Consider the following 27,961-nt stretch of genomic DNA (forward strand, 5'->3'; position numbering starts at 1 on the left):
TTCACTTATGGGAAGTTCCAAAAGGAGCTTCCAGTAACGCAGTAAGATTTCAGAAAGGCTTGAGTAAGTTCAGCAAAGCAGAAAGACTTCTAATTGCATCTTGAAGTGCCTTCTCATCCAAGATGGCCTGGGATTACTAATGTTCTGGAACAGCTGTGCACATGTAGTCTACTGGTTAAATGTTTGTTATGCTTTTGTGTTTATTACCATGTTCTTGTCAGTGCAGTATCTGTATCTTGTCAAGTGTTGTCATCATCTGTGCCATCTAAGGTAAAATGTTTTGCTGGTTTAAATTCCTCTCAGTTTGGGACTTAAGAGGGGGGAAGAGAGGGAGGGAGTGAATCTGATAGCAGTCAGACCTCCAGCTTTCTCATCTCTCACTTCAGTTAGTGGAGCTGCAAAGATTCCTACCATCTGGTTGGATATGTACTTAGCAGCTGCAGAATGACCACATTGCAAAGGTATGTTCTGTGCATCAGTGCTTTTGAGTATACAGATTTTTTCTTGAGTGGGAATGGCCTAATGAACTACTTTTGCATCAAAATGATTCTGTTCGTTTGGTACATATTCTGTACATTGTTTTTCTTTCAACTTGGAATTTATATGCTTTATATAAAGACTGAAATGACAACATATTCTGCTCTTACATAAGGCCATTTTGTCACTCTGCATTTTGCTTTCATCTAGCAGATTTATGCCTTACTTTATTTTGTATTTTAAGTTAGTGGCTATACCATGCAGTGAATTAAGAGGCAGTGGTTTTCTCCTTCGATTTAGTGAAAGCTATTATCTCAGCAAGTGGTTAGGCTCTTGGTTAGTTTAAAAATACTAATTTAATGCATAAGATGTGGTATCTAGCACAAAATAATAGCTCCCTGGGGCACACTTGGGCACTGCATGGCACATTAACAGTTCTTTGAATTTCCACAACTGGGTTTCTTGTGCAGAATTTCTTGTGTGACAACTTACCATGTAGCCTGCCGTAAATTGTACAAATGCTGAATTTGGTCAACAGTCTTATAAATTGTAGCCTTTTTTGAAGTTAATGGCCTGTGCGTGCACTTACTGTTGTCAGCAATAGTCATCCAGGCACCTTTGCCCTTCGAAGTTATGAGGTTTGCTTTACAGTTATTAGACTGTTTGCAGTCAAGCTGAACTTTGAAAAGAAAACTTTTTGAGGTACCTGTTAGCGAAAGCATACGTACTGTGCTGTCTCTATTTCCTTACCTACAGCCCTCTTGTCAGCTTCCTACGCGTACTGGTTTCCACATCCCCTCTGGCCCTGTGCTCTCCTGCACAAAAGAGTAGGTAGCATTAAAGCTGGAAAAACTCCAATTTGTTATCCCTGTCAGCTTTACATTTTCACCATGGAGCACTTACTACCAAATGGCTTAATCCAGGTGTTGCTTGCTTTCTTTCACTTGGAGAACAGTTTTCTGGAAAGAAATGCCTGTGGTGCTAAGAATCAGGGTGCTTCTTCATGGAGCACTTGCTGTGGTGTGGTGCCTGGCCAGTGCAGCAAAGTAACAAAATGTTACTTTGTTTTGTAATAAGCATAGCTTAAAGTTGAATTAATTAAACATTAAACTACTCTAATATTAAGGGAAATATTTCACCCATATTTAATAAGAGTATTGAAGAAAACTGAATAAAGTTGTCCAGTGTAGAATTAGCCTCTCAGTACAGTGGGATGGGGAGAGGAAAGATGAGCACTTAAATGAAGCTGGGTATCAGTTGTTTGTTTCTGCCTTTCTTTGCTTTGCTTTCAAGAATTCATTTTCCACTAAAAAATGGGAACAGCTCTAAAAAGTATCAATGCATTCCTATTTATTTTAATTACAGAAAATATATATTAAAAAAAAATCAGTATTGGTTATGTTTAAACTGTGTATTTTCCTTCTCTCCCACCCCCTCCTTTTTTTTTTCCTGCTATTTTTTGTTAAGAGGGCATCATGGTCCAAGCTTGCCCATGCAGCTATTTTAAGTGTTTGGAAAGAGGATTTTTTTTATGTAATACCATGTTTTGCAAGGAAACAACTGATTACTAAAATAGGAAAAGGTTTTTCATCTAGTTTGATATTATCTCAAGTAAACAATCAGCTTTTGGACCGCTTCTGGTTTTCTATGCAGGTTATTTAGAAAGCATTATTGAAGTGCAATTTCCAGTGTACCTGGTCATCTTACTTTTATTTTAGATCTATTTTTATCAATTTAAATGCCATGAGGAAACATGGGAAATGTATTGAAACCTTTTGGCATTCAGAGATGGTACATCTTGCAGATAAAAATGGAAACTACCTATATATGTAAGGATTAGTTTGATGGCACTCATGACAGGTTGTTAATTAAAAGGTGATATTACTATATAGAATCTTGTGCAAAAATTAATGTGATCTTTCAGATTCTTGGCTGGTCAGGCTATTAGAAGAAAAGGAAACATATGAGAAAGACTGACTCACTTTTATTATGCACAGGCATTTTAACAGATAATTTAATCCTGAGATAAGTACAAATGGTTGTGCTGCAATAGATATTATTAATGGGCTGACTGAACGGTCATCAACTACAAGTAGCCTTGCTTACTTGAGAGCTGGCTTCTTTGAGGAATCTGACAAAACTTACAGTAATGAGATTGCCTTGACTGACTTTTGTCCAAATTTCTCTGTTTATTCTGTTGATAATCCTTCAAAGAATGTTTTGATTTACTTGTCAACAAAGATGCTTTTGCTGTCTTGCATGTTCTTTGTACTTTCCTGTTGTGATCAACAGTTGATTCAGTTTCTCTGCCGTTCTTCTGAAGGTGTTCTCAAAATTGTTTCATTGTAAGTAATCTTGGTATTTAGAAAAGAAGCTTCTTTTTACACATTGCTATCATTCTGCTAAGCAGAATGAGTAAAAAATTATGCAAATAAGATTAAATCTAAGCTCTGTGTTTGTTGTTGCAGATAAAGAAATCTTTGGATTTTATGCCTGGTAATGTAGAAAATGCGTTATTCTAATGTTATTCCATATGAAATGTAAAGTAGGTCTATGAAGCTTCCCCTTCTAGAATGTATGTACAAGATATAAGAAAAGTTACTCTGTATGAAAGAAGGCTTTTCCATACATTGTTCAGTTTTTGTAGTAACAATGATAATATGTATCTGCAGCCTTCTTTGCTTGGCCTTAGAAAAGAGAAGCTGTAAGCCTTTTTCACCTGTTTGCTTGCTCACTGAAAACAGGGCAAAACTTTTTTAAATAGAGTTCAATAACCTTATATAAACATACATGTCTACCTCCATATGCTAAATCAAAAGCTGTCAACACCAGTCAGCCACTGTTAAAAATGAGTTGTCTGAGCCATGTTAAACAAATTTGCAAGCTGATCCCTGACCTAATTCTGAGCAGCTGCATATAGGGCCTGCTTGAGCTTCATCACAAGTCTTAACATATTCTTACATTTAAATTCAAGCTGATATTCTCCATGAGTGGTATTTAAAAGTATCTGCTCAAGTCCTGGTCTGTCTGAGCTGTTTCTTCATAACTTTTGTTGTTGCTGTTGTTCTTATCAAGGTGTCCTGATACTTGTATTTCAACACAAAAATAAATATAGCTATGCAATATAGCATAATATATGTTAAGTGCAATGGAGAATCTTTACTAACCCATAACACTAGTCTGCTAGAAGTCTTGTGTTTGGAATTCAGGTGGTACAAAAATGCAAGTCTATTTTAGTGACATAAAGGCCAGGTTATTTCTAAATCAGCACTGAATGACGTTTTGTGCCATTACTCTCTAGCTATCCTTGATCAGCTATCATAAGGTGACTTATTTTTAAATTTAAGTTTTGTGTAATTTCAGTGGGTCACTTCTAAGACGTCTTTGAGATAAAATATCTCGGCTTTGGTAGTCTTCATTGTTGTGAGGTGCCAGCTTCGGAGATAGTGGCACTGCGTATGGCCACTCAGCTCTGCCTTTCTGCAATAGTCTTGCAGCTGCAAGTGTTGAGCTCCCCTGTCAGCCTTATCAGAATATTTCCATTCCATGGGCAACTTCAACAGAGATAATGAAAAGCTGCAGAACAAGAGCCCCTTACTGATGTAAAAAATTCCCTGCTGCAGTGCAGTCAGAAAATTAATAATTAACCAAATGGTCATGTTGCTACCACTTTTTCATGTCTACACTAATGCTATTAATTTGGGATTTTAAAAGAACGCCAGTGTTACTCTGTACTGTTACAGGTTTTGTATACGAGTTTGCACCTCCTCTTTGCGTATAACAAACATGATGATGCTGCTTTCTTGGAGATGAACACAGACAGCTGCCTATCTCACATATTTTAGTGCTCCAACGTCAAACTTGCTTCACCAAAGAGGTATTGAGAACTGGATATAGCTGGCATATCATGACACCGAGGTCATATCAGAACCTTAATGTTGAGCTTGACCACTCTAGATGCAGGGGTTACTTTTCACTGGTTTGGATTGTGGTTTGGGGGTTTTGTTTTTTTGGTTGTTTGGTGGTTTTTTGTTTGGGGGGGTGGGGTGGGGGGGTGTAGTTTTGGGGTTTTGTTTTTTTGTTTTTCTTTGGGTTTTTTGTTTGGTTTTTTGTTTGTTTTTTCTTTTCTGCCTTGATTACTCTGTGCCTAATTTTGGCTATTGAGTGGGGATAGCTGTGCAGGACACTTCCACATACACAGTACTCATATTTCTTTACCACTTCATTTAAAAGCTGCATGTTTGATCGTACAGAGTCTGTTTGCAGTCCCATTGCTCAGTTCAAGACTGACCTGTTTTCACTGTCATCTTTAAGTTTCTAGTAAAGCCAATTCAGAAAGTTTTTCCAAATATTCATTATGTGAGGTGGCTTTGTTAGCTTGAGCACACTGATAAATGTCTCTTGGCCCTTGTGATAATGAGACCAAGCTAATCAGGCTTACTGAAGTTCATTGGTCACCAGGCAATGCTTCACAAAGCCGGTTGATGTCTGGCAATGCTAATGCTAAACTAAGGTTAAAATTAGTAAGTTGTGGCAGATCTAAGCTGGCTGTGCTTATAGCTAGTCTGGATCAGGGTGGGTTTACTAGCTTGTTCACAGATGTGTGAAGAAGTCTGTACTGGATGCAGTGTATTTGTGTTTTACATAGCGGTGGTTTTGATCTAGTAAGTTGTACTGTATCGCAGTATGCAATTGTTCCTTTGCAGCTGTGATACCTGCAGAAAACCTGCACTTGCAGATAAATGCAAGCAGGTTTTTGCCTGTCTTGTTTTCACCTTAGGATTTTCAGTTTCATTTGGTAGACTGTGACTTACGAAGAGCTTCATATGATGCTGAACAAGAAGTTCAGCAACCAGCTGTTGAAATGGGAAAAAACTTCTTTCTCTGAAATACAGGTCTGTAGTGGTGAATGTTTGTTTAGTCTCTCTAAGTGAAAGGTATGCTTTCAGTTAACCTGGGGATGGTAAAAGTTAGTGCTGTGCAAATAGAGTTGTTAACTGGCAACAAGGATTCATTGTGATAAAGCTTTGAAACAATTGAGAGGTAAAAAATATGGTCTGTTGTGTGCATATTGTGTGTACAAGGAACTTCTATGCTTGTATGTATCTTCTAAGGATTATTTGGGTTCTCTTCTCTATTGGAGTAAAGCCTGTAGTTGCCTTTGAGGATGACTTGAAAGAGAATATGTAGGTTATGGCTTGGTACATTTTTCATAAAAGCTGAGGTTTTCTGTTTAGAAATGCTTGCTGTAAAAACCTGTAACTATATATATACACACATACATATGTGAAAAGGATTATTATAAATCTCTTCCAGCAGTTCAGCAGGTGTTAACCGATAAAATAGTGAGCATATGGAGAGAAACATCCTCATTTTAAAACCAGTTGGACAGACAGCAAGTTGGATTGGTGGGGGAAACCTGCTTTTACCTGTTCAAAGCTGTGTGTCAAGAAACGTTGTATCAACTGGGCAAGAGCCAGAGTGAGTTCTAGCAGTAGATTATACTTCATCCTAGTCTTTGTTATCTATAAATCTGATTGCTTTTTAGGTCTGGGCAATCAGTATCTTACCCTCTACAAAAGGCTCATGAAAGTAAATACCATAATTGATGTGTTCAATGCCTGTTCATTTTTGGTTTGTGTCTCGCAAGAGGAGATGCTTTCAAGAAGGCATTCAAACATATTTTGATTATCAAAAGTTGTTGCAAAATGAAGCTGACGTCCAAAGAAAACGCGCTCTGAGGGAATGATTGGAAGCAATAAAAGTATATGAAGTGTTTTATTTTATGCAAAGTTATTTGTACCCAAATTTCTATTCTGTTTTTATAACATGATAGAAAACCAGATTAGGAACTCAGAAATTACATAATCCCATAATACTAATGCACTGATATTCTGCTACCCTCAGCACTTCATTAGCATCTTGTTACAGATGTCTCCCCGTAGCAGTGAAATGTGTCAGAAAAGATCACTCAGAGCCTAGGCACTGTGCCCTCTCAAACTGCCATGTGTCATTTTTACTAGTATGTTGGGATTTCTAACTTAATATGTCAGTGGTATTTTGTGATAGTATTTAAACACCTTTTGCAAGTGGGTTTTTTTGGTGTTTTTTTTGTTGTTGTTTGTTTGGTTTTTTTGGGGGGGTGTTGTTGGTTTGTTGGTTTTGGTTGGTTTTTTTTTTTAGCAAATTAGTAGCCAGACTGACAGTTCTTAGGACACTTGCATAATTGTAAAGTAAAGCTACTTCTTGCTGCGTATCAGCAATATATACTTTGTTTAAAATGGAAAGCACGGCTTTGAGAACAAGAAGTATCATGATGAAGTTTTGTTTTAAAACAAGGGTAATCAGCACTATGGTAACTCTTAGAACTTTTTAACCTATTGCTATAAAGGCTTACAAGGTGGAACCTGTACTGATAGATGTTTGCAGCAGGCTGAAATCCTGACTGAAGTGACCAGCTGTGTTACTTTTTTTGTTTAACAGGTATAGATATTTCTAGTCTTTCCTGTGCCTTTTTGTTAGCTAGGGATTGATGGTAGTCTTTGTTCATTTTGCACACCTGAAAGATTTTCTATGGATTAATTTATTAAAGAAGGTCTGTTTGTATAAGAACTTGCTCCTTTCCCTTCCCTTTATGAGTTTGTGTACATTAGTATTCTATCTGTACAGCATCAACAGATTCTCTAGGTTTTCCAATCTCCAGATATTTAGATAATGCTTATTTCTACAGAAAGAATGTAACAGAATTTGAGTACAGCAGACTATTTATTATATGTGGATTCGCGCGTTAGCTTATTCATTTAAGATGGCGGTTTGCCTTAGGTGAAATCAGGACACTTAGTAAAATGTGGCACTTAAACTTACATCTTGAGTTTCTGTTCTGTTGCAGGATTTGGGGATTTCTTTTGTAAGACTTGCAAGCATGAAAAAACCTGAAAGATACCCCAGTGACACAAATTTTACTATCTGTAAGAGAATCTGATGCTAGTGCCAGTAAGCAGTAATAGTAGGTTTAGTTCATTAGTTTATGAAATTCTGTATTGGCCATGAAAGAGCAGATGATAATACCTTTGGCAATACTTTTAACGTAACTTTCCTAAGTCATTGGTCTGTTTCATGTTGCAGGCATCCATTATTCAGATTGTGGCTGCACATACCATAGAGATGCTTAAGTGTATTCCCAGCAGTTTGTTCCTGCTGTCATATGCTGTTGTGGGATGGGTGCTTGTGTAGGCATAAAATGAAGTGGGATGGGGAACCCAGGTTAAAAAGTTAGTTAAAAGCATTTAGTCTGTTGCTGTTACAGAGATGTTGCATTTCGAGCAGTGACACCTTTGTTGCATGTAGATCGATCAAACCTTGTAGTTAAATTTAAGCCTATCACTTATTTGCTGAAGGTATAGTCGCTCCTATTTCTGCTTGATGCTAGGTACTGTTATGCAGTGAAGGGAAAAAAGCTTAGGCTAAATCTAACTAAATTCCTTTTCCCTTTTGGTGCTTGTTTTTTGTCCTGTAACTTCAGTGTTCTTATTGTGGTTTTCTGAGAAGCAGTAAATTAGAAGTTTTGAATTTGTGAAAATAAAGACAAACTCCAGCTTTCACCCATTTTTTTTTTTTTATTCCTTTTAGTTCATAGTCTTGATCTTTTTATTTCCATTGTCATTAAAGTATCAGCTCTCGGAGATCAGAAATGAATGTTTTGTTAAGTTTAATGGTTGATTGTCTGTCCTAATCAAAAAAAATTCGTGCAGTACTGAAACACGGTCCTGCTTAGAAACCCCCGAAGATCCAGACTAGTGTTTTTCCTTTAAAGAGAGGCAGACCCTTCCCAAAGGTGGGCAGGGACAGGTCAGGAAGCAAGGCACAAATTGCAACATAGGTTATTTTGGCTGCATGTGGGGAAAAACCTTTTCATCTTCTGGCTAATTAAATTTCAGAACAGATTTCCCAGAGTGGTCATGGATTTCCCTATTTGGAGATACTGAGAGCTTCTGGACAAAGGTCTGAGTAACTTGATACAGCTGGAGTGGCTACAACCAGGGAGCTGGACCAGGAGACCTTCAGAAGTCCCTTCCAATTTAAATTATTCTGTATTTACAGACTAACAAACTCTTGGATGTTCAGTCAGGTCATGGAATGTGTTTTGTTTTGTTTTTAACCAGGTGAAGTAGGAAAAGCAAGAGTAACATTCTGCTTAATGAAAATGCTGAACAGTCAGATGGTTTCTGTTTCCTGCAAGCTTGCACGTATTGAGCATGTTTACTAGTCAAATCCTGTGATTTTTCAGAGGGAAACCAGTACTGAAGAATAGCCAGTTCAAGACTGACTATATAAATGTGTACCGTTTTTTTCTGACCAGCTTTGGTTTCACCAACTGTTTCAGCAGAACTCCTTTTAATTTAAATGTAGTGATCCAAAACATGAAAGTCAATCTCCAAATGAATGATACATGAAATAAATCTCATAAAAGCTTCTAAGGTTTGGTTCTATTCCTTCAACAGTTTACAGCAATATTTTTTTTAATCTATCAAAGTAGATATAATAGCACTGCCAGACTTGATATTCTAATGTGAAGCATGTCTTTATCCAAAACAAGATGGTACAAAGAGCTTTCAGTGTATGGAGATTTAAACAGAGGAAAAAAATACATTTTATTTTTTTAATAGTGGACAAAACTTACCTCACCTGGAGTATTGTGTACAGTTCTGTTGTCCTCAGCATAAAAAGGACATGGAACTGTTGGAACAAGTCCAGAGAAGGGCCAAGAGGATGATCAGGGGACTGGAGCACCTCCCATATGAAGACAGGCTGAGGAAGTTGGGGCTGTTCAGCCTGGAGAAGGCTGCGTGGAGACCTCATAGCAGCCTTCCAGTATCTGAAGGGGGCCTGTAAGTACGCTGGGGAGGGACTCTTCATTAGGGACTGTAGTGATAGGACAAGGGGTAATGGGTTAAAACTTAAACAGGGGTAGTTTAGATTGGATGTAAGGAAGAAATTCTTTCCTGTTAGGGTGGTGAGGCACTGGAATGGGTTGTCCAAGGAAGTTGTGGATGCTCCATCCCTAGCAGTGTTCAAGGCCAGGTTGGACAGATCCTTGGGTGACATGGTTTAGTGTGAGGTGTCCCTGCCCATGTCAGGGGGGTTGGAACTAGATGATCTAAAGGTCCTTTCCAACCCTAACCATTCTGTGATTCTATAATTCTGATTTTAGATTCACCACCTGTTCCAAAGAGCCAATGGTAATTGTGAAAGAGAACAGGAAAATCTGCATTTGAAGTGCTTTGCGATGAAGGGGTGTTGAAGCATGTGCCTGAATGCATTATGTGACTCTAAAAATCAAGTTAGGAATTTGAAAGGAGAAAATGCTCTAATGACAAGGAAAGAAAATAGATTAAACAGAATGTGAAAGGCAAGTTCTTCTGAGGTTACTCGAAAGAATTGGGACTGAGTTATATCACACGTTCTCCCTTATATTTCATGTACTAAGGGTTGACTTCAGACAGTTTAACCTTCCAGTGGCATCTTTGTAGGAGAAAATGTTTTGTTTCAAAATGACTTAAATTTAGCCCAAATCTCTTAATACAGACTTTGTGTGTTGTGGGAAAGTTCAGTTGTTCACAAGCATTATATCATAATGTCACCCCTAAAGCAAGTCATGAGTGGTAAGGTCTTGCTCTTCAGATGATTGTTCCTAAACATTTAAGTGGTAAAAATATACATAAAAAGCTATTCATGTCATTGAGGCCAAAAAAACTAAATGAAAATTTTCATGCAGAGAGGAAAAAAATAAAAGTTAAAATTATTAGATTTTCCGTATTAGAAAAAGTTTTCCTGAGGTCAAACTAAGTGGATTATTTTCTGTCCAGTAAAAAAAAATGGCCTTATGCTGCAGCCCATAGCTGCTTATCAATATGAAAGTTAAAAGAAATTGATATTGTTAGTTCATTTCAGCCAGACTTAATAATGGACTCAGAGACAGAAGAAGTGTGGAAACTGGCTCAATATGGGGCTTATCTTCTATTTAAGGTCTTTCAGCTGAGCTATTAAAGTGCTGCAGAGTACATCCAAATAGTATTGTCAGTGAGGTTTCAACTGATCACTCCTAACATGCCTTCTGCTGTCACCCAGCTAAGCTTGAAGAGGAGGAAAGCGCCTTACTCAACTCTGTCTTGCCACATCTGCATTTGTTTAATGGTATTTAGCTGTTAATGACTGGATATAGCATGGGAAATAAGCAGGAGGAGTTGGAAACCTGTGTTAAGTCAGGAGATTATGATCTGGTGGCAATTACAGAGACGTGGTGGGACAGCTCACATGACTGGAATATAGTCATGGAAGGCTATGTCCTTTTCAGGAAAGACAGGCCAGCCAGGCGGGGTGGTGGGGTTGCTCTTTATGTGCGGGAGGAACTACAGTGCGCCGAGTTCTGTCCAGGGACAGATGATGAGCGAGTTGAGAGTCTGTGGGTGAGAATTAAGGGGCAGGCTGGCAGGGGGGATACTGTTGTAGGTGTCTGTTACAGACCACCGGATCAGGGTGAGGAAGTTGACGAGGCCTTCTACAGGCAGCTGAGAGCGGCCTCACAGTCACAGGCCGTGGTCGTCGTGGGGGATTTTAACTTCCCTGATGTTTGCTGGAAGGACCACTCGGCAACCCAGCCGCAGTCCAGGAGGTTCCTCCAGTGTATGAATGATAGCTTCCTCCTGCAAATGGTGGATGAGCCGACCAGGAGAGGAGCGCTGCTGGATCTCATCCTCACTAACAAGGAGGATCTGGTCGAAGCAGTAAGGGTTGAGGGCTGCCTTGGTTGCAGCGACCACGAGATGGTGGAGTTCAGGATCTTGTGTGGCAGGACTAGTAGAATACCAAGTAGAATTGCAACCCTGGACTTTAGCAGGGCAAACTTTGGCCTTTTCAAGCAATTGCTAGGGGAAATCCCATGGGCAGGGCTGCTTGAAGGTAAAGGGGCCCAAGATAGTTGGTTGACATTCAAGGACTGCTTTTTCCGTGCTCAAGATCGGAGCATCCCGACACGTAGGAAGTCAAGGAAGAGGGCCAAGAGACCTGCGTGGCTAAATAGGGAATTGCTGGGTATGCTCAAGTGGAAGAGGAGAGTTTACAGGTCATGGAAGGAGGGGCTGGCCACTTGGGAGGAATATAAGGCTGCTGCTAGAGGATGTAGGAAGGCAGCTAGGAGGACTAAGGCATCCTTAGAATTAAACCTGGCAAGAAGGGTCAAGGACAGCAAAAAGAGCTTTTTTAAATACATGGCAGACAAAACTAACACCAGAGGCAATGTAGGCCCACTGATGAACGGGATGGGTGCCCTGGTGACAGAAGATACAGAGATGGCAGAGTTACTGAATGCCTTCTTTGTCTCTGTCTACTCTGCTGCGGGCAGTCCTGAAGAGCCCTGTACCCCTGAGACCTTAGATGAAGTCAGGTCGACGGAGCGGTTTGCCTTAGTCGATGAGGAATGGGTTAGAGACCAGTTGAGCAATCTGGACATCGATAAATCCATGGGTCCAGATGGGATGCACCCGCGGGTGCTGAGGGAACTGGCGGAAGTCATTGCTAGACCACTCTCCATCATCTTTACCAAGTCTTGGGAAACGGGAGAGGTGCCTGAGGACTGGAGGAAAGCAAATGTCACTCCAGTCTTCAAAAAGGGCAAGAAGGAGGACCCGGGTAACTACAGACCGGTCAGCCTCACCTCCATCCCTGGGAAAGTGATGGAACACCTTATCCTTGGTACCATCTTAAGGCATATCAAGGATAAGAAGGTTATGAGGGGCAGTCAACATGGCTTCACCAGGGGGAAATCATGTTTGACCAATCTCTTAGCCGTTTATGAGGAAATAACACGGTGGATGGATGATGGCAGAGCGGTGGATGTGGTCTACCTTGACTTCAGCAAAGCATTTGACACAGTCTCCCACAGCATCCTCACGGCTAAAATGAGGAAGTGTGGACTGGATGATCAGGTAGTGAGGTGGACTGTGAACTGGCTGAAGGAGAGAAGCCAGAGAGTTGTAGTCTATGGGGCTGAGTCTAGTTGGAGGCCTGTAACTAGTGGAGTGCCTCAAGGGTCAGTACTGGGACCAGTATTATTTAATATATTCATCAATGATTTAGATGAGGGAATTGAGTGTACTATCAGCAAGTTTGCTGATGACACTAAGCTGGGAGGAGTGGCTGATACGCCAGAAGGCTGTGCTGCCATCCAGCGAGACCTGGATAGGCTGGAGAGTTGGGCAGGGAGTAACTTGATGAAATATAACAAGAGAAAGTGTAGAGTCCTGCATCTGGGCAGGAACAACCCCAGGTTCCAGTATAGGTTGGGGAACGACCTGTTAGAGAGCAGTGTAGGGGAGAGGGACCTGGGGGTCCTAGTGGACAACAGGATGACCATGAGCCAACACTGTGCCCTTGTGGCTAAGAAGGCCAATGGCATCCTGGGGTGTATTAGAAGGGCGGTGGTTAGTAGGTCGAGAGAGGTCCTCCTTCCCCTCTACTCTGCCCTGGTGAGACCGCATCTGGAGTATTGTGTCCAGTTCTGGGCCCCTCAGTTCAAGAAGGATAGGGAGCTGCTGGAGAGAGTCCAGCGCAGGGCAACAAGGATGATTAAGGGAGTGGAACATCTCCCTTATGGGGAAAGACTGAGGGAGCTGGGTCTCTATAGTTTGGAGAAGAGGAGACTGAGGGGTGACCTTATCAGTGTCTATAAATATATAAAGGGGGAGTGTCACGAGGACGGAGCCAGGCTCTACTCAGTGGCAAACAATGATAGGACAAGGGGTAATGGGTACAAACTGGAACACAAGAGGTTCCACTTAAACTTGAGAAGAAACTTCTTCTCAGTGAGGGTGACGGAACACTGGAACAGGCTGCCCAGGGAGGTTGTGGAGTCTCCTTCCCTGGAGACATTCAAAACCCGCCTGGACGCATTCCTGTGTAACATTATCTAGGTGTTCCTGCTCCGGCAGGGGGATTGGACTAGATGATCTTTCGAGGTCCCTTCCAATCTCTAACATACTGTGATACTGTGATACTGTGATATGATTTGAGGAGCTTTAGGAAAGAGGGGACATGCATTTGTGAATGTGCTGTAATAACAATTTGTCAGGCAATTGTATGGCATGTCAGTGTCAGCAACTAGACAGCCTTGCTTGAACCTCTTGAAGAGCTCCCTATTTTAAAAGAGTTCTCATTCTTATTTTCTTTGAGTGTGGTACTTTGCCAGTGAAATATTCTCAGTGATCCATATTGCCATGTGAATGTGTATCTTGCTTGAGTGTTCAGAAGCATTGCTTCCAAACTGCATTAACCTTTCAGCTGGCATTGAATCTTCCAGGGCTGCATCACTGTGGTCTATTGTGTGACCTCTTATAAGCTGAGTTAATGGAATATAACTAACTGCACCTTCTTTTACAGTTATTAGTACTACATTAATTGCTTCTAACTACTTAATAATGTGGAGTTAGTAAACTTTTTACAGTAATATTTCCATTTCCTTTGCTACTGACAGAACAGTTTTGTTTTCATACATCTGTGTTGGAAGTTTGGAAAGTTCAGTGCACAATCCCAGGAAGATGGAGGCACCGTTCTCACTTACTAGATTTTCAATCTAATATTACCATTCACTGCTAATTTCACAGACTCAGAAGTGCTTTCTAATTTGTAATTTTCAATGTTGCTTTTCCCATCTACTCTTTCTTTGGCTTCTCTTTTTTCTGAAGTGTTAAAGTTCCTGAAATAGCCTGCTGATTTCTGTTAACATTTCATGTAAAATAAGCTCTGCTGATCTACTGAAAAGCAGAAGGGAATGTTGGAAGTGGAAGCAGGGATAAAGATTATAGGATCAAATGGACAATTATGGGAGATTGTAAAAGCAAGCTCTCTGTCCTCTATGGAAACTTCTCATATTCTACAAACAGCATGACACTGGTTCTGCTGGAGAAACCATGATTTACATGGCAAAGCAACTTTTGGCAGTGTTCCTAATGCAGTGCAAAACAATTAGGATGTTAGCAGCATTTGGAAGGTGCCTGCATTTCAGGGACAGCTTTCTAATGCAGATAGGGCTTAAGATACTTAAGTCATTGAAGACTGTCGTATGTTTTCTGCTTGTTTATACACTTGATAATATTTAAAATACATGCAGTATATTTACAGCCTTCATCAGTTTACATTATATAGTTTTGAAGTAACCTGAAGTAACCAAAACACTATCAAAAAGCTAAAAAACTTCTTTTTCAATACCAGTAATGAATCTTCATGTAAGTCATGCAAGTGTGTAGGAGATCAGTCCCAAAATATGCTTTGGTAAAAAGAGAAAATGTCAAGCAAAACCAGCCCCAAACACTGAACTGTTCTGGTTCTTAGGAACAGTTGGGAGCACACTGGGATTTTGAGATGTATTTAAGTATATTCAAAAAAGGTGTGGGGTGCTTTTCACAATTAATTTTTCAAGATGAGCAGCCTATTACGTTTCAAGTAGTTGTACACATACAGTTTGATATAAGTGTTGAAAGATTTCTGCACTGATTGTTTACAGTTTCGGAATATCATCCTGACCAGAAGCACAGGGAGTCAGACTTACCTACCTGGAAGAACACTAAAATAAATACAGTGCAGATAAAGCTAGGGAAATTTGATTTGACAGGTGAAATATTTATTGACCTTTTTTAGTCTGGTATTTATTTTCAGAGCATGCAATTAGTTTACCCACTAACTAGATGGAGTTGATGGTGTGCTAGCTTTTATGTTTAATAACTACTTAGAGGGCATCATGGTGCCAAACATGGCAGCATTTTAAAGTATTTCTAAAAAGTATGCTGAGATAATATCATGTTTCAGAGAGAGATACCTCCAATTACTGGTGTACTTGGACATCTTAGAATCATAGAATAGTTAGGGTTGGAAAGGACCTTAAGATCATCTAGTTCCAACCCCCCTGACATGGGCAGGGACACCTCACAATAAGCCATGTCACACAAAGCTCTGTCCAACCTGGCCTTGAACACGACCAGGGATGGAGCATTCACAACTTCCCTTGGCAACCCATTCCAGTGCCTCACCACCCTAACAGTAGAGAACTTCTTCCTTTATATCCAGTCTAAACTTCCCCTGTTTTTCTTAACCCGTTACCCCTTGTCCTATTACTACAGACCCTAATGAATAGTTCCCAATACCTGGGAACACTAGACTGAAAATCTCATTGCTCTTTGGTCTTTGTCTGCATGAGTGTATGCTGTGTTCCTTCTAAATAAGAAATAAAATAGCATTGTCAGCTGAGGATGTTTTCTGGCTTTTATAATCAGGTGTTTAAAAGAATTGTCAGACTTTTCGTTCTCTTGCTAAATGGAACAACTTGGCATCTGCAAAGGATGAATCATTCTTTTTCAATGTTAATCATTCTTGATGTGTTATAAAACTCTTTCAAGTATTTTAAAGATAGCTGCTATGGTAGTGTTCAAGGAGTAAACATCCCCTCACTGTATCTTATCACTAAGATTTTGGCATTTTCTTCTGAAATGTTGTGTTCCATTTGTATTAATCATATAAAATCTAATGTTACAAGCAGAAGCTGTAGTTGGTACAGCAGTGGCCTTGGTCTGAATCAGATTGAAAGTTTCCTCTGTTCTTTAAATTTTTTTATTTCTTTAAAGTTAGTGATTTGACTAGATAGGTAGTTGCTGCTTAAATATTAATGCACTTTTTTTTTTTACTTATTTGTTGAAGAGAAGGGCTTAAATCTCAATGCCTCAATAAAAATGTTGTTCGGTTTTCCATTTCATTTGAGAAATCTGACAGATGAAAGTGGGTAATCTTTATATTTTTCAGCACAATTTGCAATAGTTTTAGTCAAGTTAGGTAAAAATCTGTATTTTGGTGCCTGTCTAGTTAAAGTGATTTGTAAGGACCATCCCGCATTAATTTGCTTTATATGTAATGGTTTTTAAAATTTGCTGCATATTTGTATGACTTGTAGGTATACTTTAAATACCCTTCCACAGAATTGGGGCATGTATGTGTGCAGCTAATTGAGTAATTCTGATGTTAAATGGCATTCCAGACCTCAAAAGAGTAATGTCATCTTTATGCAGAATGAAAGAAAAAGACATGGCAATAACTAGGCTGCTAGTCTGTCAAAACTGTTCACACAAAGTAGATTTTAAAACACTAAAAGTTCAGTTTTTGAGGCGTCTGTAATACTGAATGTCTATCAATCTAACTTTGTCCTTTAAAAATGCTAACATATTTTGTAATGAAAGCATAGTTTTAAACATATGACTATCTGGAAAAGTGTTGCTTTTGGAGTGAAGGAATGTAATTTTAAATATAAGACTTGCTGGAAAGGTGTTGTTAGAGTTGTAGATTTGTGCTTCCATTTGACTGTCAATTGGTGGCTATGTTGGCTACAGTAAGTATCTTCTAATAAAGCTATACAGGCTTAAGGTTTCCTGCCATCCCATCCCAGACTATCAAACACTTGAGACTTTATATGTATTCTATACACACCAAAAAAATCCCTACCCTGTGTACTTTCTGCACTTTCACCAGGTTCACTATTGGCTTATTTCTATCAGTCTTATCAGTCTTTTCCAACCCTGGATTGTATGCCGTGATTCTTATTTTCCATGCATATGACAACTTCTCATCATGGAAAAAGTATTTTTGGACTAATATAGTTTGACTTGACAGCAGTTCCTGCAGTTTCTACTTGAAACTATCATCTGTGTTTAGACGGACCAAGCTGGTATGTGGTTCCTTTTTTGTTATGGTTTCTTTACAGCTTTCATAGTGAAAGAGCTGAAATATTATCACTATTTCAGGTAGTAAAAATGTACCAAGACAAGGGCCAATGGAAAGACAACTTAAATTGTACATCTAAGAAGCCTGCAAGTTATTTATCACTTTGTACAGAAGTCATTCCATTCAAGGATAAAACTGGATTTTTAAATTTTTTTCAGTTTTAAAGCTTGAGTTGTGGAACTCTGAAACAATTACATATTTAAAGAAATTGCTTTCCACAAGTCTACTTTGTAACAAAATGTCCTTGCTTTCCCTTACACTGAAAAGTCTCCTCAAAACTATTATTTTAGGTTGTTTTGAAGTACTACTTACCTTTTTTTCTTTTCCCATTATTATTCCTTCTGCATCATTTCTCTTTTGCAATAATACAGATTGGCAGAATCCTCAGTGCAAAGCAGCACAAGATAAGAAAAATTATTTGCTACTACCCTCAAACAGGAATAGCTGAGTGAGGCTTATAGTAAGGTAATAAATACTCCAAATGCATCTGTTTAGCAGAAGACTGAAGACAAATGCCAGATACTTCATCCTTCTGAAGTCAACAGAGAGTGGTAGGAGTCATCAGTGTGCTTGGTGACATCGCCCTATGGAGCACCTTCATCATCTTGGGTCATACGTCTTTTCTCTGCTTTTCTCACCTTTTATCCTACCTGCTGGGTGTAGGACATTAGAAAAAGAAATTAAATAGGTCTTTATCTGTTACCAAACTTCTGTATTTTCTATTTCTTCTCCCTCCTTGCTTGCAAACTCTCTCTTGAGTTCCCTTTCTCTGAAAAAGCTATTGTGTTTATCATATTTCCAGTAGAGTCCTAGCGGGATATAGATCTTTTCTATAGATGCATTTGGTTGATAAACAGATGGCATCTTTGACTTTCCTTCAGTGCACATAAAGGTACACAGAGAAATTAGAAGTGTATTTATGAAGGATCAGGTATCAGTGATTTTCTTACAGCTTTCTTCTAGCTTTTGGGATTGTCAATTTAAATCCGTGGATAAGCAGTATAAAATCTTTTGATCCATGTTTGTATACAGAGCTTTACTTCTTAATAAAGCAGGTGTGGCATTAGTGAGAACAGAGTATTTGGAAAGCATGTTTTAACTTATGGTGAAATAAGCTCCTTTAGGAAAAAAAAATCTTAAATATCGGGAGAGAATACATATGCAGCTTCTTTTTATGTCCTCTGCCATTCACAAAAATGGAGAGACTGTGGGATCTTCACCTGTGTGTTCTCATGTTCTCATCTTTTTCTGAAGGTTGAATGCTGACTCAAAGAGAATATAACCTTTTGAAGCTCAGCAGGGTAACTCATGAGTATGATTTGCTTTTAATGGTGGTTCCAGACCTGTCAGAGCAAATTAAGATGTTCTTAGAGGAGTATCAAATCCCATGCTAACTTTCATGAACAAAGGTCAAACAATTATTTAATTAAATGTGTAAACATTTTGATAGATTTGCCTATATTAAAGTTAGCATAAGCAGAAAATCTGGTGAGAATAGGGTTCTGTACGTTCCATTCCTTTTCATAGTGTATTATTTAGGAATACATTTCTTTACAGGTATTTCTTGATACATAACACTTTAAATATAAGAATACTTACTAGCAAGATATTTTAAGATGCCTTGTCCAACTGAATCTGTATGTTATAGTAGTATAAAATATGTATAGTGTATGTTATGCATTACAATAGTATAAACAATCTATTGCTATTTCCCATGCTGGGGAATGGTTAGACTTGATGATCTTAAAGGTTTTTTCCTACCTCGTTGGTTCTGTGATTCTGCGATTCCTTTAATTTCATAAGACAGCACTTTTATCATACACAGTTTCTTGCTTACAGCTGTTTCTGCTTGTATAATAAAGTGCAAACACCTTCAAATGTGACTGTATCATGTATGTGAGAGCATTTATATCTTTCTTAACCTAAACATAGGCTAAATGTATTTAATTTGAATGGAATGTTTTAGAGATGTTACAGAAACTACATTGAAGACAAAGGGTTTAATTTGAATTTTCAAAGAGGTGGTTAAGGGAAATTAAAATATATTATTAGTGATTATTTCAGAGCATTTTGATACAGAATAATCTGTTAGAGGGTACACTGACTCTCTGCTCTTTGGCAGGTGGATGACATCTTAGGAGAAGGCAGCGATGAAAGTGATAGTGAAAAAAAAAAGCCAGAAAAGAAAGGTGAAAAGCCTCAGATTAGTTCAACAGAAACTCTAGGAATGAAAACGGATCAGAGACCTGGATCATCGTCATCGTCATCAAGTGAAAGAAGCTTAACATGCAGTGTACCCAGGTATGAGTTTTTCAAACGGAAAAAGAAGCGTTAACGATGTTTCAGTGTGTGTGTGTGCACTCTTCAGCATGGGTTTGACAATGAAATATTTGTGTCCTTCTTAACCTCTGCATGTTGGTAACTGGTTTATTTTGGGGTGGTTTGTAACTCTGAAATTGTCATGCTTACTTGCCCCTGTAGTGGTTTGGGATTGATTTAAAGAAATGATCACAGTAAAGGTGTGTTGACAACTAGGATATTGCCTGTTTTGAAAGAACTGTAGATCACTGATCTGTGTTTATTTTAAAGAAGCATTGATCCTGAGTTAGATAGAGGACAATGTCCTCTGCAGTGTTACTTTAAGTAAAACAAAGCATGTTTTGGAAAGCTATGCTTTTTTTCATCTTGGGTTTGTTTTTTTTTTTGAGATACTTTTATATGTGCCATTCATCAAAATCAGGTTGTTGAGATCATTGTCTGCTTAGAAAGTAATTTAAATTTGCTGGTCTCTTCTGCATAAATTATTTTAGTATTCCAGCATTTACTGTTGAATGATGACTATCAAGTAATTTGCTAGTAAACTAGGACTTGATAAAATAAGTACTTATTTTAAATATGTTAAGGAATGGTTCTCAGTCTGCAGCCGCTTAATGTTTAAGTCCAACAATGTTTAGAGAACAACATAAGATGAAGATTATAGCACTTTTAATTTAGAACTGTTGTAATATCATCATCCTGTACCACAAAGTGCTAAAAATTGCAAACATGACTCAAATGTGAATTGTAGTTTCTTTCTGCTCTCATAAAGGATTCTGTTTTCAGTCATAAGAATTTAAGCTCTAATATTTTTCTTTCAATGGAGAATAATATAAGTAGTAGGACTTAAGTGGCTTATTTACATTTACATTATTTTAATTTTTATGAGCTTTGGTTTAGTGCACAAAGAATGTATGAGAAAAAATGCAAAAACCACCACAGAATATGATATATAAATATTCACAAGGAGATTCTGATTGGGGTAGTAATGTTGCTGTGTGTCAGGAGTTTACTGGAGGAAGAACTACATGGAAAGCTTGCACAGGCCTTTTAGTTTATCATGGGTATTTATCTTCAGAAAAATGCCAGTCTAAAAGGTATGAGACTTTGTCTCAAATAGTAGAAGAGAAATTCCCTCCTAAATGAAGTTTGGAAGAGGAAAGACAAGCCAGTAATGAATATTTTTAGAATACCATTTGAAGTAGCAAGGCATAGTGGTGGCATGTCACTGATAATTCATTCTAATACTGTGATATTTTTGTGTGTGTATAGAAAATGCACCAAATTCTGACAAAGAAAAGACAAAAGGAATAATTGTAAGGAATGTTGCTTAGGGCTATTGCTCCATACTATTTCCTGTGTATGGTTTACAAAGAGAACGTACATTTGTAATTAATATTTTGCTCTGTATAGGAAAATTCATAAATAAGTTTGGGAGTACTTACACACTCAGAAGCTATGTAGAAGTAATAGTGTTACTGCTAGAATAAAGGCTTTGAGCAGCAGCTGAACTAACTTTTCTATTTTTGGCCTTTCTGCTTCGTAAAAGTTTCCCTGTCAGTCTGTTAAATTGCATCCAGGCTTGAACCTGAATGGAGTGCTGAAAAATACTCAAAAAGTGCTGGTAAAGGTGCTGACCCAGTGTCTGCTAGGCAGGAAATTCTCCTTGATAGAAAGGAGCCTCTGCCTGTCATCTTAATGCCATTTTAAGTTTGAAGTTTTAAATTTATGTTTTCCTGGTCAGTCAGTGTCGTATGTGCTAAACAGATATTGTACCAAAGGTTCAGTGTAAAAACAGTCACTAAATAGCGGGGTTAAAATCTCCAGGAATTTGGTCTACTTCAACACAAATACTAACTACAGTCTCTGCGGGCCACATTTCTGAAAGCTAAGTGCTATACAAGCATGTACATCCCAACAAGACCTTGAAGTATCTGTTCTGAAAATTGGATTCTTGAAGTGCTAGGAGTGTAACACAGATGAAGTTATATTTGATAGTTTTCAGTTATTTCTGCTCTGTCGTATAACATGAACTCACAAATTAACACGAATACCATCACCTCTTGCCACATTAAGAAAGCAGAGGCTTTGTCTTCTAAAGGTCAGTCCCAGTTATTCAGTATGTAAATCCACCATGGACTAGCTGTTTAAATCGTTATTTTGTAACTTGTTATGATCACCTTTATGTCCGTATTTTAGTTATTAAACTTTCCAGAAAACAAAAATGAACAAGAGAAAGGCAGTCTAAATATGATCCAGTACTCTGTTGTTACGGCTCAGCAGAGATGAGGTCTGCAGAGACTAGGTTTCTGTTAAGCAGTGCTAGGAAGGAAAGTGGCAAATATGAAACAGGTTGATGCAGTGTTTAATGAAGTCTTCAAGTGGATTCTTTTTAGTCCCAAAAAGTTACAGCTAAAAAGAATGGTGGTTACTTGAAATATGCTCATAAACAGACACTTCTGTCTGTATTTATTATTAAGGTTAGACTTCACATACATCGGACAGGTGTGATCATGTATTCACTGAGGACCTGTATGGGTTTTTCATTTGATTTTCATAGGTTTTGTTCAGGTTCCCAGTGCACTTTGTTGTTTGTGGGGCTATTTTTAAATAAGCTTATTTCTGAATGCTCTTAATTCACAGTGCCAAGGCCAGCGCTTTTAGTGTTTAGTTCTGGTCTTGATAATTTCAACTTGTGTAAATCTGATGTAAGGGCTAATGGCTGCTCTGCTGAGAATTTCTTTCCTTTGGAACGGAATTTCAGTACTTGTGTTAAAACATGTCTTTCAGTGTAAGAAGGAAGTATTCTCCTCTGAATTACTAGTGAGAAGAAATCTAATAACTAGAAGTGATACCTATTAGCAAAAGCTTTTGCTTGCAGGATTCAAGTTTCCTTCTCAAAAGTATAGCTCAGTGAAATATTTTGTGTGGCAAAATTTCTTACTGATAATTTCTGCATCAGTCCTGAGCAGATCATATTTTTGACTGATGGAGAAATCACAGTTTTAAGAACAAATGGGTAAATTGCAAAAGATATCTTTATGCTTGGAGTTCAGCATAATTTCAGAACATCTGAAATACCTTCTACTTTTGTACATTCCCATGGTGAGTTTCTGTTATATATATATATATCTATCTTACTAAATTCAGGAAAAGAAGCACTACAAGTTACGTTGCTACAGAGTACTGTTGATCTGAAGTCTTTCAGAGAGCCTCCAGTCTTTGAAACTCTACATTAATAGATCTTTGAACTCTGAACTAAAGCACATTAATTTACTTATTTTGGGCTGTCTGATCAGAAAGAGTCTGCATAGTAAAGCTGTCCTTTGAGTTCTTCAGGTTTTTTCTGACTATTCTGTATTGTTTTAAAAATAAGAATAGTGGTTTAATTTAAAGTACAGCTGTATTACAGGATTCATGATATACGGTAAAACTTCAGCAATATATAGAAAAGGCTTGCTAGTTCATATCAAGGAAGACTGAGCTCAGAATCTCAGAAATCTCTCCATTGTCTTTTCTGTAGCCATTTTTAATAGACTTTTAAAAGGAGCACTAATATTTCAATCCTTTTAAGTGTTTTCTCTTCTTTAAAATATAATAGCACTTCAACAGGCACTCTGCTAGAAGACAGAAGTTATAGTTTTGCTTTCTTTCTCACTGTCAGAAAAGACTGCTGCAAACTCGTGTGCAAAATTTTGTTGCTGACACCTTTTATCCTAATTGAAACAGTATATTCACTGTCACTATAGCTTTCTTCCAGTTCCCAGTATTGAGACACTCTGATTTGAGAATCTTGGGACCTAAGTTCTTACAGCTCAGTGCTTCCCATGCTGTCAGCCTTGCATTTGTTATTCACACTGATCTGGAATTTTTTAAAAAACAATTTCAGTGACAACCTATTCAAAACATATTAAGGAACTAACTGGCTGTCATGGTTTAACAGCAGCTGGCAAGTAAGTACCATGCAGCCACTTACTTCACTCTCACCACCCCCAGTAGTTGTGTTTCCCCCCACTCCCTGCAAACACACATAGTGTGATGGGGAGGAGAATGAGAATAAAGGTAAAACCCATGGGTTGAGATAAGAACAGATTAATAATAAAATAATAATAATGATGAAGAGGAAAATAAGGGGGAGGTGAGGAGAGAGAGGACCTAACAGTGATGCACAGTACAATTGCTCACCACCCACTGACCAATACCCAGCCCAACCCAAGCAGTGGGTCCCTTCCAGGTGACTCCCCACAAGTTTATATACTGGGCATGATGTGTTGTGGTATTGAATACCCCTTTGGCTAGTTTGGGTCAGGTGTCCTATCTCTGGTCCCTCCTGGCCTCACCGGGAGAGCATGAGAGAGCATGAGAGACAGTCAGGATAGGTGCTACTGAGCAACACTAAAACATCAGTGTGTTATCAGCATTATTAGCATTGTTCTCAGCCTAAAGCCAGGACACAGCACTGAGCCAGCTACTAGGAAAAGAATTAACTATCCCAGCTGAAACCAGGATACTGGTATATGTTCAAAGTCTTGTTGAAGGTACCTTTAACAGCCAACAGCACATCTCAAATATGGCTGCTAAAATAATTGTAGAAATTCAAGTATTTTGTCCAAGAATGGTGCTCCTCTGTTTTCTTATCCAGGCAACTCTTTGCATTGTTTCACAAGTAAAGTCTTAGTGTTATTACACTGTATAGTATTCCAGAATTCCCCTCTAAATGATGCAAGTATACTGTTGCTTTGATCTTTACAAAGCTGAAGATCTACGCTTGGAAATATTGGTGTTTTAAAGTCATCTTTTCGTGCCTGCTGGATCACTTGCTGCATCTACAGAGCTTACTTAGCATAGAATGTGGCTTGGGTTGGAAAGGATCTGAAGATCATATAGTTCCAACCTCACTGCCATAGGCAGGGATACCTCACCCTAGACCCTGTCACCCAAGGCTCTGTCCAACCTGGCCTTGGACACTGACAGAGATGAAGCATTTACCACTTCTTTGGGTGACTCATTCCAGTGTCTCACCACCCTCACAGTAAAAAACTTCTTCCTTACATCTAATCTAACCTTCCTCTGTTTAAGTTTAAACCCATTACCTCCTGTCCTATTACTACAGTCCCTGATGAAGAGTCCCTCTCCAGCATCCTTGTAGGCCTCCTTCAGATACTGAAAGGCTGCTGTGAGGTCTCCATGCAGCCTTCTGTTCGCCAGGCTAAACAGCCCAACTTTCTCAGCCTGTGTTCATGCTCCAGCCCCCTGATCATCCTCGTGGCTCTCCTCTGGACTTGTTCCTACAGTTCCATGTCCTTTTTATGTTGAGGACACCAGAACTGTACACAGTACTCCAACTGGGGTCTCACAAGAGCAGCGTGTAAAGGGGCAGGATCACCTCCTTTGACCTGCTGGTCACGCTTCTTTTGATGCAGCCCCTGGAAATTCCTGTTCTTATGGTGAAGCAAGCAAAGGAAACTCAGTATAGGTAATGCAGTGGCTCTAATTTTATAGATTGTTACACTTTGGAAATTTCAAGTGGTTGGGAAAAGTTTGTTCCATAGAACAGCCAACATTTGGCTCTGTAATTTTATTACTATGGGTAATCTGATTTCTTACAAATTCAGTCTAATCCAACATTCTAAATTCAACATCTGGGAGAAGAAAGCATGCTTCAGGTAATAAGAGAATGTGGTTAATACTTGTTTTATAGAAGAGAAAATTCTGATTCAGATTTTCTCAAGGTCACCACAAGGTTTCTTGGGCTTAAAACTTAGCTGATATGGGTAGGTCAACATGTGAACTATCTAGCATGTTTCAAGTCTGTACAGTACTCTTGTGGAAAGTTTTAAGTGGCTATTCAGGAGTGGTATTTTGAGACATTAAGAACTGAAACTTCCACCGACTTCCTTTTCCCCATGCTGTCAACCGAATTCAACTTTCAAAATGGAAATTTTTTAATCTGTTTTCTGGTGGTACAATTTTTTCCTGATATAATGATAGTTCTCATAGTTACAACAAGGTAAGGAGTGTATTTAAATGACTGACTTCCCTTGCATTTCTAATGGTTTGGAAGTAAACAGCCTCTTTTCTTAGAGTACACATGAGCAATTAAAAAAATTACTGCAGGTTCAGTTAGTTTTTTTCCAGAAGCAATGGTGAAACACTCCAGACTGAAATCCAGGATCAGCTTCCAAAGACAAACACTTCTGTTGGCAGCACATCTTGCTGTTTTCATATGAGCCGGCTGTTCTGCAGAATTTTAATGTTACTTCTGTTTGGAAGTGATTTCAATGAAGACTCTAAGAAGGAAGAGGGCTCTGGGCGTGCAAAGCATAGTTTGCTTCTGTAGTTAAATACAATTATTGAATGAGTGTCCTCTGTAAACATTAAAGAGAAGTTTCCATTTAGGAATGTTTTTACTTGAAAGCTCTTGTTATCCAAAATTTCTGCATGGGGGGGGGGGGGGGGGGGGGAATGATACCGAGCCAATAACAGCTTTTTGAAGCCATTTTAATGAAATAAATTTTTCCCTCTAAAAATGACTTTTCTTTTTCTTGAGTTTGGTTGGTTGTGTTTTTCAGATGTTTCTAGTAGCAAGTGTTCTATCCTCAGTTGAAGCAACAACTCGCTATTTGACAGCTAGAAAATTTAAATCCTGGTTCCAGAGGGTTGAATCAATGGAAACAAAACAAAGAATGCCGGAAGACATTTCTCTTCATCAGGGACTGTGGTGATAGCACAAGGACTAATGGGTTAAAACTTAAGTAGGAGAGATTGAGGTTGCATATAAGGAAGAAGTTGTTTGCTGTGAGGGTGGTGAAGCCCCTGAAACAGGTTGCCCAAGGAAGTTGTGAATGCTCCATCCCTGGCAGTGTTCAAGGCCAGGTTGGACAGAGACTTGGATGACAATGTTTAGTGTGAGGTGTCCCTGCTCATGGCATGGGGGTTGGAACTTGATGATCTTAAGGTGCTTTCCAACCTAAACTGTTCAACTATTTATAGATTACATGAAATAAAAAAAAATTTAAAAAAACACACAGGAAATGTTTGATCACTGATATGATGGGATTTTTTCGTAGCACAGAAATACTTTTGAGTTTATGTATACATTTTCTCGTAAAGAAAGCTTGATACTGACGTATCTATACTGTCTCTATTTCCCTCTTCTCCCCACTTACACTGTTTGACAAATGTGTTGGAATCGGAGTATATTCTCAGAATATTTCTAATTACCTTTATTTAGGATTGTAATGAAATAGTTATGGATATACAACTAACTGCTGATGTTTGTGCTGTTGTCTTCACACGACTAGAATATATTTTTAGAAGAGGTGAGCAGCAAAGAGTTACTACATACTTATTAAACTGCAGCCTGGTAAAGATTATTTTTCAGGTGGGGCAAATATCTGAACTATTTATCCAACCCAAACTTTCTGCTGTTGTACCAACTAGAAATCACACTGCTGTAGCACTTACAAGCTTCTTAAATTCAAAGTTCTTCTGGACTTACTTAGCTTAAAAGGGCTAAAAATGAAACTTGGCGGAACAGAGGCTTTGACAGGTGATAATTTATGATAGAAGGCGTTTGTCTTTGCACATATGGTCTTCAGGTAAACATTTTGATAGGTGGGATTGGTAGCATTAATTTGCCTGACACTTCCCTCTTGCATAACTCCATTTTACTGGCTTGTAGCTTTGCCAGACAAATTTCTAGAGCTAAAATACTCTCAGACTTGCTCTGTGCTTCACACTGCATTGCTTTTGGAAAAACTAAGTAAAAAAAAAATTCAGCCATTTAAGATGGGGGGATAAGGGAGAACACACTAGCTTTCCAGTATTGGAAAGAAAACCTGTCTGTGGCTTGGCAGCCCTCGATTTTTGGAGTGCTGGATCTCAGGTGACAGGGTCTTTATTTTCAAGGATGCAACTTCAGACCCTCTTGAAAATTGTCCGAATATGCAAAGTTCCAGGTATGGGTGTTTCTCCAAGCAGTTTGTTAGGCACGTTAGCCTATGCTTATTCACATGTTACGTGATTAATAAAGTATTTTATACCAAGTATTTCCTGCTGGAAAAGCTTAAAGTACTGTAATCGAGAATACTTATGATTCTAAAGGTAAAGACATATCCTAAAACACAGGAGTCCTTCAGCTCTAATCTTTGTCTGATTCAGTTAGGGTCTGATTAGTGACCATTTTCAAAGGTTTATTACAGTTGCTTTAGGCAACTTAAATGCATCCAATCAACATTTAACCACATTTTTTAAGTAGCAAGAACTTTATTTCTTTTGATAGTTGATAGTTTTGTTTTAAATGTACTGCTAAAGTTGATTCTCAGCTTTTTATCTTTTATGTGTGTCT

General features: G+C 38.5%; 1 protein-coding gene across 2 annotated transcripts in view; it reads left to right on the forward strand.

Annotated features, from left to right (window-relative positions):
• CTDP1 (CTD phosphatase subunit 1) overlaps positions 1–27,961 on the forward strand; it is a 104,126-nt gene that overhangs the window by 52,123 nt on the left and 24,042 nt on the right. For both annotated transcript variants that reach the window (XM_061449622.1, XM_061449623.1), the window contains exon 12: positions 19,418–19,596. In XM_061449622.1, the coding sequence (XP_061305606.1) occupies positions 19,418–19,596 (179 nt within the window). The remainder of the gene's footprint in view (positions 1–19,417; positions 19,597–27,961) is intronic.

This window comes from Pezoporus flaviventris, unplaced genomic scaffold (assembly GCF_033815535.1).
Source record: "Pezoporus flaviventris isolate CSIRO_AGI_PZ_B2104156 unplaced genomic scaffold, CSIRO_AGI_Pfla_v1 ptg000007l, whole genome shotgun sequence".
NCBI classification, from domain to species: Eukaryota; Metazoa; Chordata; class Aves; order Psittaciformes; family Psittacidae; genus Pezoporus; species Pezoporus flaviventris.